General features: G+C 38.1%; 1 protein-coding gene across 3 annotated transcripts in view; it reads right to left on the reverse strand.

Moving 5' to 3' along the window:
• DMXL2 (Dmx like 2) overlaps nt 1-15,340 on the reverse strand; it is a 113,892-nt gene that overhangs the window by 72,034 nt on the left and 26,518 nt on the right. For all 3 annotated transcript variants that reach the window (XM_048865803.2, XM_048865801.2, XM_048865805.2), the window contains exons 5-10: nt 12,381-12,531; nt 8,520-8,586; nt 6,149-6,327; nt 4,213-4,396; nt 2,280-2,454; nt 27-263 (exon numbers count right to left, since the gene is read on the reverse strand). In XM_048865803.2, the coding sequence (XP_048721760.2) occupies nt 27-263; nt 2,280-2,454; nt 4,213-4,396; nt 6,149-6,327; nt 8,520-8,586; nt 12,381-12,531 (993 nt within the window). The remainder of the gene's footprint in view (nt 1-26; nt 264-2,279; nt 2,455-4,212; nt 4,397-6,148; nt 6,328-8,519; nt 8,587-12,380; nt 12,532-15,340) is intronic.

Genomic DNA, 15,340 nt, shown 5'->3' on the forward strand with positions numbered 1-15,340 from the left:
ATAAAATAATAACCTGGATTACCAACCATGATCTAGTTTCATATGTAAGCCTCTCTCTTTCTCCTCCATTTCCTCCTCCTCTTCACCATCAGCATCATCAGCATCTTGTTCTGGTTGTTGTTCAGCAAGTTTTCTTAGATGCCTCATAAATACTTCAATTGAGGATGTAAAATTAAATTCTTTATTATTCAGCCAATGAACCACAAAGCCTCCATTTCCTTCATCTACATTAAAAGCTGTCCCAGCTAACACTGATGGAATATCTGTGGAAATAAAATTTAATTTAAAAAATCGCCACCAAACCACAACATAAATATACGCAAATTAGCTACCTAAAACACAGAACTTCGTAAATTTATACCTGTAAGCTAAAACAAGTTATACACACACGAGACAGTGGATAATTTACAGATACTAATGGAAATGGGTTGTTATAAGGTGAAGAAAGAAAATTAGCTTTGTTCCATAAACAAAAACCAGTTACAATAACAAAAGTTATGGTTCTCTACATGAAAAACATTGTAGTTATGTATAAAAGTATTCATAAAACCAAACCATTTAAAGACAAGTGTAATAAATCTTATGCTGCCCACAAACATTCTTACCAAATATTAATCATAACATAGCTCTAACTCTGATAATAAGTTATTCTTAAAACTTATTCTCTGTTTTCATATCTATATGTTTCTTTTAGGGACAGTGTCAAATGGAAAATATTCAGTTAATATATTTATCAACTGACAATTTTTCAGTATAATACTTATGTGCGCTTTCAAATTAATAGAATAAAGCCGTACATGTAGTTTAATAAAAAAGTGTAGATTAATTGGTAAAATTATACACATTGCTGACTTGCACTTGAGACTCAATGTGCTACATTAATGTATAAATATAAACTTTTATAATTTCTTTTTCAAAAGTATTTTGTTTTGTATTTATAGTTTGAGATTATGGGTGTAAGAATATAATGTATTTTGGGTCAGAGTTAAGATTGTTGTGTTGCGATCAAATATGCATTTCTTTATACTTGACAAGAACAACCTATTTGTTATGTGAACAGGGTATAATTTATGTCCTTAACTATTTATATCCTTTAAGTGCCAGGGTTCTGTAAATATGATAAGTGACTACATTGCTATTGGTTAACAACCTCTTTAATTAAAAGAAGGGTTTTTTTAATTTAAAAAAAAGAAGCTTGTTTTGGGAATTTCACAAGGTTTTGTTAATGCTTTATTTTTAAAATTATGTGTAGTTAAAGAGACTCCTATTTAACAAATAGGATAAGACATATCACCAGATGGAAGGAGGGAGTGGTGGCTGACTAAAGACTTGTACAGAACTCTCTCATTCAACGTACACCACTGAGGATGCATATGTTCCATGGGTACCTATATTAGGCTGTGTTTGTAAGTGGACATGACTATCTTCAGAAGTGCTCAAAAACTATAGTAAATTGAAGTAAAACTAAAGACTAGAACCAATGTAACTTGATTCCACTGCTAAAGACAAACCCGACAGGCCACAGTGCCTCCCAGGCATGTCCCTGAACCTTTGTGCATATTTCTCCCAAAGCACCTATCATTATCGTACCTAAAGGTATGTCTACACTGGAGCTGGAGGTGAAATTCCCAGCTTGGGTAGGCATACCTGCACTAGCTCTGATTGAACAAGGGTGCTAAACATCGCAGTGTAGCCGTGGGTGCACAGGCAGCAGGACAGGTTTGCCACCCCCAAGTATGTACCTAGGGTTGCAGACAGGATTGTGCACAGGGAGGCTAGTCTGTCCTGCTGCCCATATGGCTGTATCTACACTGCTATTTTTAGCACGCTAGCTCGATCACAGCTAGCAAACATCTACCTGAGCTGGAAATTATACTCCAGTGTCAGTGTGGACATACTCTAAGTGCCACTTATTGCCCCCAAAACATTAAGAGATCTGCAAAGGACCTTCCCCGTCAAACCCAAGAACAAACCAAACTTGAGTTTGTGCCTTTTTTGCTTCTTTATTATGTACAAAGATGACCCAAACGTTTTGTTTTTCATCCAAAAAAAAAAAAAAAGGGGGTGAGAGTTTTAGTTTTTACATTAGAAATTCAGGTGCTGTCTGTCCTGCAAGTCTCTCTGATAATTAGAGACTACTGAAATGACATCTTTGCTATGGACAGTACTCAAGAAAGCAGATCAAACCATGAGCACTACGCCAATACCATCTCCCTAACATTTCCATTTTGGATAAATTATTATTGGGCATTTAAAGGGAAAAAAAAGAGTATTTTCACCTGTGGTAGGGTTGATGCTTGCTGCTATATGAAAGTGACAGAGTGCATTAGCATGATGTGAAATATGACGCTGAACTTCATGCGAGCCCTGTTGATCAGGCAATAATTCTGTGTGAGTAATAAGAACTGAAGATCTTCTTTGTCCTTTTCTCATATTTTTCAAGTGATGAAGTGTCTGAAGTAAAAAGAAAAATCATATTTAAATCTAAAAGAAAACAACGCATTGTGAAGTTGATCATGAGAATATATCTATGCAAATCCTAATACCTAAGATGTGAAGACCCTGCATGCAGATTGGTTGAGGTTGTTAAACTGTGCACATTTTTTCTGATCAAAGTCACATTTCAAAGCCTTTAAGTCTCTGCTCTAATCAAAAAATATTAATTTTGTGATAGCATTTGTATAGAGACAGAGCAGTCACAACTTTTGTCTACCAGCAGGGTAAGTATGTCTTAGTATGAAAGCTGACATTCCAAAAGTTGTCACAGCTATTAGTCTGATAAAGCAATGGATCTGAGCCTTTCCAGATTACTGTACCCCTTTCGGGAGTCTGATTTGTCTTATGTACCCCAAGTTTCACCCCACTTAAACTCATGTTTTGGCTTCAGCCCCACACGGCCTGGCAACCCATTAAAACGAATTCTCAACCCTCTTTGGGGTCGCAACCCACTGTTTGAGAACCGCTGAAAATGTAGAATAGTAAACAAGTCACTGGCTGAATGAAATTTTAGTTTGTACTTACTTTGCTAGTGCTTTATATGCAGCCTATTGTAAAACTAGTCAAATTTCTGGATGAGTTGATGTACCCCTTGGAAGACCTCTGAGTACCCCTACGGGTACGAGTACCCCTGGTTGAGAACCACTGTGATAAAGGAACCTTGAGCCAATGACCTTCCAGGGGTATCATACTTTGTAACACACTTTGGATTTGTATTATTTTTATATTACTGTATATAATCTTCACACTTGTCTTGATTAATTCATAAAAGTCTTCAGTTTTCAGGAGTGGCACAAATATAACTGAGGCCATAATTTAAAAACAATGGCTTCTAAAAGCTCAATTGAGGCATTATTATTATTATCATTATTATTGGCATAATTTGTCCTGCTACATATTTGTTACTGGTGATATGCCAGAAGGGAAGAGCTCAGTATGATTTTCATACACCAGGATGAGTTTTCAAAACTGGTAGTTTCTTCCCTCTAAACTAAAAATTTGATAGATACCACCGAGACTCAAACATGAAACACCACAATGCCATCTTTGCAAAGACATTTTTCAAAGCAGAACAGCCCTTTAAAGACATTAACCAGACCAAACCACTTAGAGATGGAAAGAAAAGGTTTGTATTAATAGCATACATTTTACCTGGAGGGAGCTGAAAAACCTCCCCTGTACTGAAACTGTCTTCTTAGTAAACAATGCAATGAAAACCAAATGAACAGGAAATTTGATATTTTTTTAAGAATAAGTCAATTATATGCTAATATCTAATCTTCTTAAGGGGTAAGAATATTTTCCTTACATACGTCCAAGAGAATGTTTCAATTCTTGGTTTCCATGGATGTTGTCACAAGTATGGAATCTCATTCTCCAACCAGAATGAAATTACCACTTACTGTGCAGTATTTAACATCATGTGCTCCTAACAACTCTACACTCAGCTGAGGAGGAAGCAGATTCATTCCATTTTTCATCTGAGTCTTAAGGGTTTTATTCTCAAGTCTGCAAAAATAAATTCTCTTTTTCTTCTTGAATGATTTGTTGTAAACTGAGTATGTGAAAGAACTCAGACTGCTACACTCTGATCTACTGTATACTAGAGGCTAGACAGCATGTGGTTTCAGTTTTCCAAATCCCTTAAATTTTACCTACCCAAAATTTTAACTACTGAAATAAAAAATAATTAGCAACATAAATATTTAAGAGTACCTCTAGAGCATGCTGTATTCTGTCTTTTTGCCTTCCAGAATGCAACAGGCTGCTGCTACTGCTGGAAGTGCTAGTCTCACTGATCTGCTCACCCAGAAGACTATCTTCTGGTAATAAAGTCTCTGCCCACAGCCGACAGATACCATCATGGCATGAAGTAAGTAACACGTTACAGACAGACCCCCTGAAAATAAACATTTCAGGATTACCTCAGGTAACTAAATGAAGTACAGTTACACAACTGAAAATACAAAAACATACAAGTGTTAGGCAGTTATAATCTGCTTCTTGGAAGGTTTTTGGAACTGAAACATGTTTATAATAGTCGTAACAATTTAAATATGCTAGCTAATGGCAAATTGTAGATTACCAACAAAAGTGCATCTGATAGTAACATCAACTCAGATGAATTAACTGAACACTACTATAAGCAAGTTTATAGTTACAGTTATAATTATCTGGTTTGCTGGGTTGTGTAAAGTCTGAGCATGTATACTGTATCACTCCAGGAGTGAAAATGAAATTGTAAGCTACTACATCTATCATGTCTGTTTTAGAAAGGAGTTTGTTAATAATTAACAATTTACACGGATTTTCCTTCTAATGCCTGAAGAATTCCTTCCATTTCCTGAAGAAAAGATTTATACTTGTGCTTCCTACACTTAATGTACTAAAGTTTAGATCAGATTTTATAGCACTACTGATGTCAATAGGTAAATTGAGTAAATGTTCACCAATGTAATAAGCGTTGCATAACTTCACCCTTCAAAATACCGTGCTCCCTCTGTAATAGCTGATGACATTACTAACACATACAGTAGTTACCATAAAAAAAAAAAGCAACCTTTTTAATGGTGACCACTCTAAAACAAGCCAAGGAGCTATATTCCCTATCCCTCTTGGGTGCAATGTCAACTTAATATTTAGGGCCCTGAATTCAGGTCCTAGAGAGTAAGTGAAAAAGATCATTCTAAAATATTTTGAAATGTAATTTAAGATCTACATTTAAAATCTATATATAGTTTCTTATAATTTTATAAGGGTTCCAAAAAAAAAAAAAAAGTAGCTCTGGCTACTTCGTGCCCTTTTGGTCCCCAGGTGGCCCAGGACTGGTGGAGCAAAAGGTGGCTTGAACGTCTTCACAAGACCCTCCTTTCCCCACACAAACATTAGGTGCAGCTAAGAAGCTGGCCTGACAGCTTTTCAGCTCCCTTTATTAGATCTTCTTATATTTGTATGCAATTCTGTGACGGACAGTGGTTGCCTAAACATTCGGAAACCTACAATCATGGTTTGCTACTATTTGAAATGTATAGAAAAGTTGATACTTTTCAAATAGTAGTAAGGGATTGCTAAAGACTGACCTATGCTCCAGTCCTGCCATTATTTATACGCATGCTTATCTTGAAGCATACAAGTAGTCCCAATGAAGTCAATGGGACTAGGCACATGTTTAAAGTGCAGAGAGAGCACAGTATCTTGAACTCAGGACTTGTCACCTTTTAATAAATTACAGATGTATATGTATATAAGTATTTGCAGAACTGGGGCCCTACAATTCAATGAAAATGCGTGTTAGTTCCAAAAGAAGTAGGGAAAATACTAGATTATTGGATTAAATAACCATCATAACAAACAGAAGCTGAAATTATATGTTCACATCCTTAAGCACTACATCTTCAGTATAATACGTAAGTGTATTTAAACTATCATGAAGACAAGGGCCAAAATTATTAAATTTGGATGTCTAAAATTAAGGTGCCTAAATTTAGATGTAGGTATGATAATGGACGTGGTCTAATTTAGAAATGGCCCAAAAAGTGAATGAGAAACTGCTGAAAATGAAGTTTTTTATTCATGTACCTATTTAAAAGCCTAACTTTAAGCACCCACACTTGAAAATTTTGATCAAAATTTCTTACAGGAACTTTCTAACCTGGGCATGTACTTGCTAGTTTTACGCCATGAAAATCCTGTCACCGCTCGAGGATGTGCCAAATAAACAAAGGAAAAGTGAACAAGTGCTGAGCTTTTTTTCTTTTCTTCACTCTCTCGAGGTAGAAGAGATGACTTCCACCCAGTCATTGGATACCATACCTTTAAGAGACAATCATCCTGGGCAAAGAAACAAAAACATATATACAAATGTCACAAAAAGGAAACCCAAAAGTATGGATGAAGTTAGCTTGGTGGTATACATCTAGTGACGTAGTTAATTAAAATCAAGTTGAAATGTTGATATAGCATCACCACCAATACCAAGAGGTAACTTATTAAAAATGTATATTTTTAATGTGTGTGGAGAATTAATTTACAGTAGCAGATTAAAGTTCATGTTTTAAAATTGCCAAAAGTTATATAACAGTACAACTATATGGTGGACAGCAAATATCAAAACTGCATGAGCAAAAAAATGACTGACAGCTTTTATTTGTGATCAAGCATTTGTGTGAGTGCAGGAAACTGATGTAATGTCTGGCAGAAAGAAAGATCTAGCTGGTGTAAGTCACCATTTACACCAACTATGAATCTGGCCCCACATACATAGCACCATAAATTTAGAGCTCATTTCCTAGTAAGAAATACTCCGTAAGTCAGACAAAATAAGATGTGGCACACAATTAAGGTAAGAGGGAGAGAGAACAAAGGAAAAAATTTCTATTAGATGTTAATTTTATAAACGGATTTGGAGGACAGTGAAAGCAGTTGTAGCACAAACAGAAGACCACCGCCACATATAGGAATAGTATGAATGAAGTCCTGAAAATGACAATGGAAGAAACATGAAGAGAGCAGTAAAGAGATGATTACAGAGAATGAAGGAAAAAAAGTGTGGAAGCCAGAAGAAAGACTACTTATGCATGGTCTGGGAAAACACAGATAAGCTTGCATAGTGTCTTTAAGGTAAGGACATGGTGGATGAATTGGAAGGGATAAGAAACTGGAAGCCAGTGAAGAGGCAGGCATGGAAATGTGTTAAGAGTAGCATGAGAGAGAATTTTAGCAGTAGTCTTTTTGGCCTTTTGAATAGATGGAAGAACATTATTCTTCCATGCTACCTTACTCTTTGTTCAAATCTTAAATTCTCCTAGGAATTCTTTCTATCTCATTCTCCTCATTAATCTGTCCTCGCCGCTGTTTAGAATCTCTGGCTTCATGACTGAAGCAGATAGTACCAGAAATAAAACTACAAGCCAATTTCTTCCTTTGCCCCCCTTTTGACCCTTTTCAGGTTCTTTTCACCAGATTTTCAGTAGGTTAGACTGACATACACCTGCATTTGTGTGCACTAAGAGATGTCTACGTGCCCAATAATTATCAGTGTAAATACAATTACACAATGGTAGGAAAATAGCTTTCTGAGTTGCAGGACTGACTGAGATAGGGAGTAGAAAATGGAAGGAAATCAAGTTTAAAAAAAAAAAATCTATTACAGACCTCTCACAGCCCAGCTAAAAGATAAAATTCCCACAAAGAGATCACAAGATTTGCTTGACCACAGATCCTACAAGCAGGACTAACAAAAATGCTCAGCAGGCAGCAATGTTAAGAGTTATGATTACAGCTATACATCTGATAGAGCTATATGTTGCAACCTAAATGGAAGCCTCTTCTGATGCAGAGACAGAGAATGGGCTTCTGATACCATCTGCTACAATTATCTAGTCAGGGAATCTTATCTGTACAAATGTATATGCACAGCAGATGGAGATATGCAACGAATAAGACTTTCAAAGCCTAGCTTTTGGTCACTTTCTAACCACAAGGATCTTAAGATGTAGTACCTAGCCACAATACTACAGTGGGCACATTCCTAGTGAATCTAACACACACACACACACACACACACACGTCTGTAACAGCAATATAAGCACCATGCCGGTGACTCAAGGTAACCATTAAGGAGAAGAGTTGCGGTAAATAAAAAAATTAGTTCCTCAAACTCATCTTTTCCCTTAGTGGAATTAGCGGTATGACTAACAAAAGCTGAACTATCAGAATGTAAACTCAAGATCACTCAAGTGACAGGACTTTAGATGAAATAAAAACGTATTGTTACATGAAAATTTAATCCCAAAAGCAGTTTGAGAAAGATAAGAGAAACTGAAATGGAGGTAAGAATGGAAGTTGAAACTCAGTCTTCAGTATACATTTGAAACTGTTTGGTAATTATTTAGATATTGGGATTAGTTTTGCTTAACTATGGCTATGTAATTGCACGCAGTCCATAATTTTTGCATATTAATTATCAAAAGCTTGTGATGAATCCACATCCGAAGACTTAGCTAGCTATTATTTGTCCTTACCTTTCCAGCTGTTGCAAAGTATTCACCATCGGGAGACCACTCCATCAGATGTACAGATACTGCAGTCCTAGGGAAGAAAGACAGTTCAGCTTTAAACCTTGACTGACTACTGTGTATGTATTTTTATAATATTATTGCTCCAAAATATACAATTAATGAAGTAACATTATGTAATATTTAAGTGAAGCATTTTGATAATTTATAGTCATTCCAATGTGTCTCAGCTATTATGTGCTGCATCCAGCTAAAAACAGAGGTAGCAGTTTAGGATTATTTTCGCACAAAAATATCTGACACATTGAGAAAAGAGAATGGGCAGAAAATAACTTTTTTTTGCAGAGCAAAAGCACATAAGCTCTTGATCCAAGTGCAAAAGAAAAACATCTCCTAGTTAGTCTGGGACTCTTTCTCAACAAAATGTAAGGCACTTGGCATTGCCTGAAGAAGTAAAGACATCTAATTTCAAGGAACCCCCATCTGGAAAGGAGAAGGCTTAGCACAGCATTTTTCAAGAATCAACTGTGTTGGTCCCAAAACTGGTAGAATAAGTCACCCACCTGGAAAATTTCCTTGTCTGCCAAGTGGAGAACAGAAGCATATATTGTTCTGGTTGTATTAGTCCCTCAGAGTACCTTATAACTTGGGACTGAAGAACAGGTCAGTTCTCGTTTCATCTAGAACATGGCAGCCACTCAGTCCATGATAGTTTGAATGACCTCTCATGGCAGGAAAGTTCAGATGGCAATTTTATGGCCCAAAATTCCAAGTTACTGATGCTTAGGCTGGCTTCTTTTCGCTTTCAGAGCCAAGACACACTGAGGTGCATAAATGAACACTCCTATCTAGAACAGCATTTATCTGTTATCACACAAGTTAGAGACCTCTGTGTGAATGGTGACCCTCTGAAAACTTTCTGGGGTAGTAACTACCAAATCACTTATTTTTCTGACAATGCCAGAGACCCATAACAGTAAGCTGAGAATATTCAAGCCTGAGTGATATAAAATGCTCAGCCAGGACGGAAGGGGCTTCTATCCACAGCTTGGTTGAATTCACAGAATCATAGAATATCAGGGTTAGAAGGGACCTCATGAGGTCATCTAGTCCAACCCCCTACTCAAAGCAGGACCAATCCCCAACTAAATTGAATGAGTTGAGCTCATTCAAACAACACAAGAATGCACGGTCACACATAAGAACAAAGAATGTCAGTCACATTTTCAGAATGGTGGGCTGTATCCCAGCAGATAGAGACTCTGAAAAGGACTTACAGGTCATAGTGGATAACCATCTTAACATGTGTTCCCAGTGGATACTGTGATTAAGAAGACTAAATGCAACCTTTGGATGTATAACATCAATTAAGCATACAGAGGGGATACGTCTATATATATGGCATTGATCCATTACTGGAATACAGCAGATCAGCTCTGGTGTCCACACTTTAAAAAAGGATGTTGAGAAACTGGGCCGGGTGGAGGAGGTCAGAAAAGTGCCACAAGAATGATTTGAGGTCTGGAAAACCTGTTTTACAATGATTTAATAAGGCCAGTCTATTTAGTTTACCCAAGAAAAGGTTAATAGTTGACTTGATTGCAATTTAACTCTAATCTAGGAGAAAGGCTTAACAAGACCCAATGGCTGGAAGTAGAAGTTAGATAAATTCAAACTGGAAATAAGGTGCAAATTTTTCACAGTGAGGTAATTAACTGTTGTAATTTACCAAAGAACATGGTGAATTCTCCATCACTTGAAGTCTATAAAGTAAGATTGGATGTCTTTCTAAAAACACTCTAGCTCAACCATAAGATATGGACAGGATGCAGTAATTACTGAGTGAAAGTCTATGGCCTTTGTTATACAACAGGTCAGACTACATGATAATTATAGTTCCTTCTGGTCTTAAAAATCTATGTAACAAATACAATAATAATTAAAACAAATGTAAATTACACTAAATGAACAGTCAAGATGAGAGCAAAGGCAAAAGTAGAATAACAGGAACTGAGGGTATGGAGGAAACCTTGTTAAATGCAGTTGGAATATTAGACCTGCAGGCTGACACGCACATCCTTCCTAACAGACTTTGGAATGCTTATGGGAAAGTGTAGCGGGGTGGCTACCCCGCTCCTAAAATAGAAGGGGTTAAAAGCAGCCCTGGAGAGGGCTGTGGCTGGGGATGGCTGATTGGGGAAGCAGCTGCAGTTGGGCCACACCCCAATCAGGCCTCAGCTGGCCTGTATAAAAGGCTGTGACAGAGGCCCAAGGAGTCTCTCTCCAAGCTGGGAGAGAGCAGGGCCTGCTTGCCAGGGTACTGAGGGGGGTGCTGTGCTGTGCTGTGCTGTGGAAGGAGCAGGCTGAGCAGGGGCGCTTGAAGCTGGCAACTCTCCAGGCTGTAGGGCCTGGTCCGAGGCCCATAGAGGTACTGGGAGGTAGAGGAAGGCAACAGGTCCAAACCCCCTTGCCTATGATGAGTGGCCTTTACACAGCAGTCTGCTCCAGGGAGCAGGGGCTTGGTGATGACTAGCAGTAGCCCAGACTGAGGCAAGGTGGGGATAGTGGGTTGGGGGTACCCTGGGAAGGGGAACCCCAGAGGCAGAGTCTGGGAGTACTGCCAGGGGCAGAACCCCAAAGAAAGGGACCTGGGGTCTGTGAGGGACACGGGGGGGCCAGAGCTGTGCGGGTCACTGGCCTGCAAAGAGCGCTCCAGGCTGGAAAAGAGCTAATTCCCAATGACCAGCAGGAGGTGCTGCAGGGGTGAGTCCAGCTCCTTTATAGAAAGCAACACAAAGTTCTGCTAGAATGGGAGCTGAAGAGGAAATATCATACAGCTACTTATTCTTTAAGGGAAAAAAAAAATTCTCAACATTATTCAAATAAACAATTCGACTGGTTGAAAATGTCTTTAAAGGTAAATCTCTCTTCAGTTGGGTGATTGCCATCTGGATAGGGTGGGGCTCACATGGAAAGAATATTTGTCTGATTATACCTTATATAATTATAAAATTATAAATCAGGAAAAGTTACTAGGTTATAATGATGCATTTCTTTTAACACACTAAAATTCTGATGATAGTTCTCCCCCTCTAATTGCATTAAATGATTCAGTCCGTCAATATATAATATTTTTTCTGGGTATTTGAACGTGTATATCCTTCTGAAATATATATCAAACTCCTTTGTAATTCTGTAAACTGAAGAAATTCCATTGCTCAGTGGTTCCCTGCCCTTTTTTGGTTAGAGTCCCCTTCACCTTAAATTACCATATTAGCATCCTACCTAGGTCCCCTTGCACCATATCTTTGCTTAAGTGCCTCTACTTTTTTTGTCCTCTCTCCCGCCCCACACACACACCCTTTCCCTTCTAACTCCGTTCTTTTTCCCCTTCCTGTTTTTCTTCTTTCAATTCTTGGTTTTTTTTGCTCTCCTCACTTATTCCATCATGATATTCAAAACTAGCATTATTAATCACTAATGGTGATTGCGTCTCCTGTCTGGGGGCGGGCAAGCCGCTTGCACACACTAGCATGACCAGGGACAGCTGCCAGTGAGCCTGGTGCTCGCCCCAGTGGGCAGGGCTGCAGGCGGTTCAGCCACACTGGAGGAGCTGCCTGGGCTGGGTGCTGGCTCCTGCAACCCGACATGCTGCTGCGGTTCCTGACCCAGTTGCTGGCTATGGCCCTGCTGGTCTCGCTTGTTGTTGCTAGAGCCCTGCGATACCACGGATATCCGCTTTATATCCACAGATAAAAATTTTGTATCTGCGCAGGTCTCTAAATATTGAAATACTTTTAATTGCACACATTTAAAATACAGTCTTTTACATCTAGTTAACACATCTTAGATTACAGATTCACTTACTTGCACTGCCAGACACATTTCCAGTCATTCAGAACAGGGAGAACTTTATCATCTTTGATCTGACTGTCAGGATCATCCTCTTCTTCTAGAATGTCACTACATGGGGGGGCCCACAACTGCAAGTTGTCAGTTGCTGTCAGGAGCTTGTTACCTAAAAGTGAGTAATATTAATTGAAGTTGTAGAACAGAATGAGGAACTCTGGATGCATTTATATTGGAAGATTATGTAGCGTATCCGATCTTGACAAGTAATTAAAAATAGCCTAGGAACACAACTTTATGAAGTCCATTTTGATTACAGTAGATTATTCAGACATGGCACACTCAGCTCCAGTTGGTTTTATTAAATTTTTTAGATTTTATTTTAAGCAAGAGTGCTTTTTTCCTGCTATTATGAATACAGTAATATGAAAATAATTGATATTGTTTTGGATATTAAACCATCTGAATTAAAAATAAACCAATAATTTTATAACTATACTGATTTCATATTTCCAAAAGACACAGCTACTGAGTCATACTACATTTAAACTTGCAAACGTTTACTTAAACATTTGTAATGGCAGATGATAAACATTTGTTCTTCCGATGCCCAGATTTATTTCCCTGTATATCAGTAAGCCACCACACTATTTGGAGCTATTTAAATTAAAACATGTTTTGTTACTGTCTGTGATAAGGCCTTGTTATTTAGTCCATCCATTAGAAAATTTTGTAGGCTATCGGGAATTTTTTCTGCCAAAAACTCTAATTCCACAACCAGAAGAAGATGAAAGATGTGCAGAATTTCACAAATATCCCCATTGTATTAGAAACAAAAATTTACAAATCTCCCTCTTAAATTTTTTAGTGTACAAGTTGAAGAAAACAAAAAAGGGAGATTAAACAGACAAGTTTAGCCTCAAATATGGGTAGTTCTTGAATTTTTCCAGAATGTCAGAGGATCAAACTTCTCTTTAAAACTTATAACTTCAAAAGGAACTTCTGCCTTCCTGTAAAATGGGTTTCTATTAGAGTATGAAATAGAGTATAAATATTAGTTAGTTGTCCTTTCTCCACAGGTAATTTGTCCATTTGACAGTCAAAAAACTGCAGGGGGGAAAAAAATCTCCCAGTATAAGAAGTCATTGCTTATAGGCATACGTAGGCAACAGGAAAGTGACTGTCCAAGAATTAACATGCTAACAGACTGGTTAATATCAATAACCAATCAGGCATATCAATTACTAGGGGTACTCTCACAGAACCCATTTTACAGGGAAAGAAGAAACTTTTCCAGCTATCCATTCTAATGTGTTGTACACATCCATACCAACAAGCCCAATTGTGAAGGAGAAAACTAGACCTCTTGATTTTTAAAAAAAACTTACTACATTACTAAATTACAGCCCATAGAAAAATGTCTGTTGAAAGCTGGAAGGGCTGAAGTCCTCACATCTGCTGTCTCCTATTTAGTCTTCCAGATGACCACTTTGCAATTTTTTTTCTCTATACAGAAGCCACTGGAATTTGCCCCATTTAAAATAATCATATCTGGCCACAAGAACCTGGTAATTAGCTACTTTCATTTGTAGAGATAATGAGAAAATAAGCCTCCTAACTGAGAAGATCCACTCGCCATGAAAAGGACATAAGTTGTATTTGTAGTTGTATTATGTGTGTCTATATGCCTATTTTCTAACTAGGTACACTGTGGTGGCTGGAAGGAACTGAGGGATAGAGTCATTGTGTCTTATATACCCTCAGGTCTGAATGTTCAAGTACCACAAGGAAGCATGTGCCCAACCTCAAAGATCTAAGCTTTCTAGATGGCTCCTGCTAAGACGTGGAGTGAAAAATGTGGAGCTGTGTAGGCAATGCTTGAAGAAAAGACTTGAGTTCACAGGTACTGATATGGTCCCTTGGACCCGCATTCTTAGCTTCAATTGTTTGCTGCACTTCATAGGGTGAAAGAGTCCTTGCAAGAGTGTTAGATACACTTCAAATATTTTGTTTAACATTGGTATTTTTAAGATACTTAACGCTTGGATATCTAAGCATAATTAGGTGGGGGATCATGTCTTCTCATGCTGATGTAGTTGAGAAAGGAAGAAAAAAGGGTGATTCCTGCCTCCCCAAAGCTATCGTCAAGCCAACCAGCAAGGATTCATAAATGTCTGGCTGGAATGTGACTTATTTTCTCAGGAAGAGATACAGACCGTTTTCACACTGATAGGCTTGTAAGGGGTGTCTCTCTCAACCCATACACTAGTGGGTTCTTGAGTGCCCCAATGTGGTGTGCCAGGGCAGGACCTTGGGTTTCCTTGTTAATAGCCTACGGAGGGGATTAGAGGCATAACCCAATCCTAAATTTAGTTTAGGAGGACTGCCTGGTCTTGGGCACAACTGATTTTGCCAGTTCCCTCAAAATTGTTCATGTCTTTCTTCTATTACGAACACGCTGATCACCCCTTAATCCATTTTCCACTCACTCTCCTGTTCTTAGTCACTTTAGAGCAAACTTGTACTTCATCAACCCTGACACACTAATCTGTATCTTTGTACAAACGAACTTAAGTTTCTTTGATCACTATAAAATCAGATGGTACACATTCTCCTCTGCTGTTCACAGCTGTAGCACAGATCCATAGTAGAAATATTTTTAACCTTGTGAAGTTGTACTTTCCATTTATTTAACTATTTCCCATCAATAGCTTTTCCTTTTTGCCACTCAAAACATGTGGCACTTACAACATCCTTCAGGAGGAAAATGGTAATGTCTTGCTTTGAGACATGGAACTGACAAAACAGGAAAATGTACCCCTTTGTTAAGATGGACATTTTAAAAATAGTTTTCTCAAGTAATTGTGACGCTTCGTACCTTGAGGGAGCATCCAGCACCCCCATGTTCATCCTTGTAAAATGATTGTGTGGTATCCAATGCAAAGTTTGTCATGTTGGGTGTCTTCGGAAGGCTTATG

This window comes from Caretta caretta, chromosome 10 (genome assembly GCF_965140235.1).
Source record: "Caretta caretta isolate rCarCar2 chromosome 10, rCarCar1.hap1, whole genome shotgun sequence".
NCBI classification, from domain to species: domain Eukaryota; kingdom Metazoa; phylum Chordata; order Testudines; family Cheloniidae; genus Caretta; species Caretta caretta.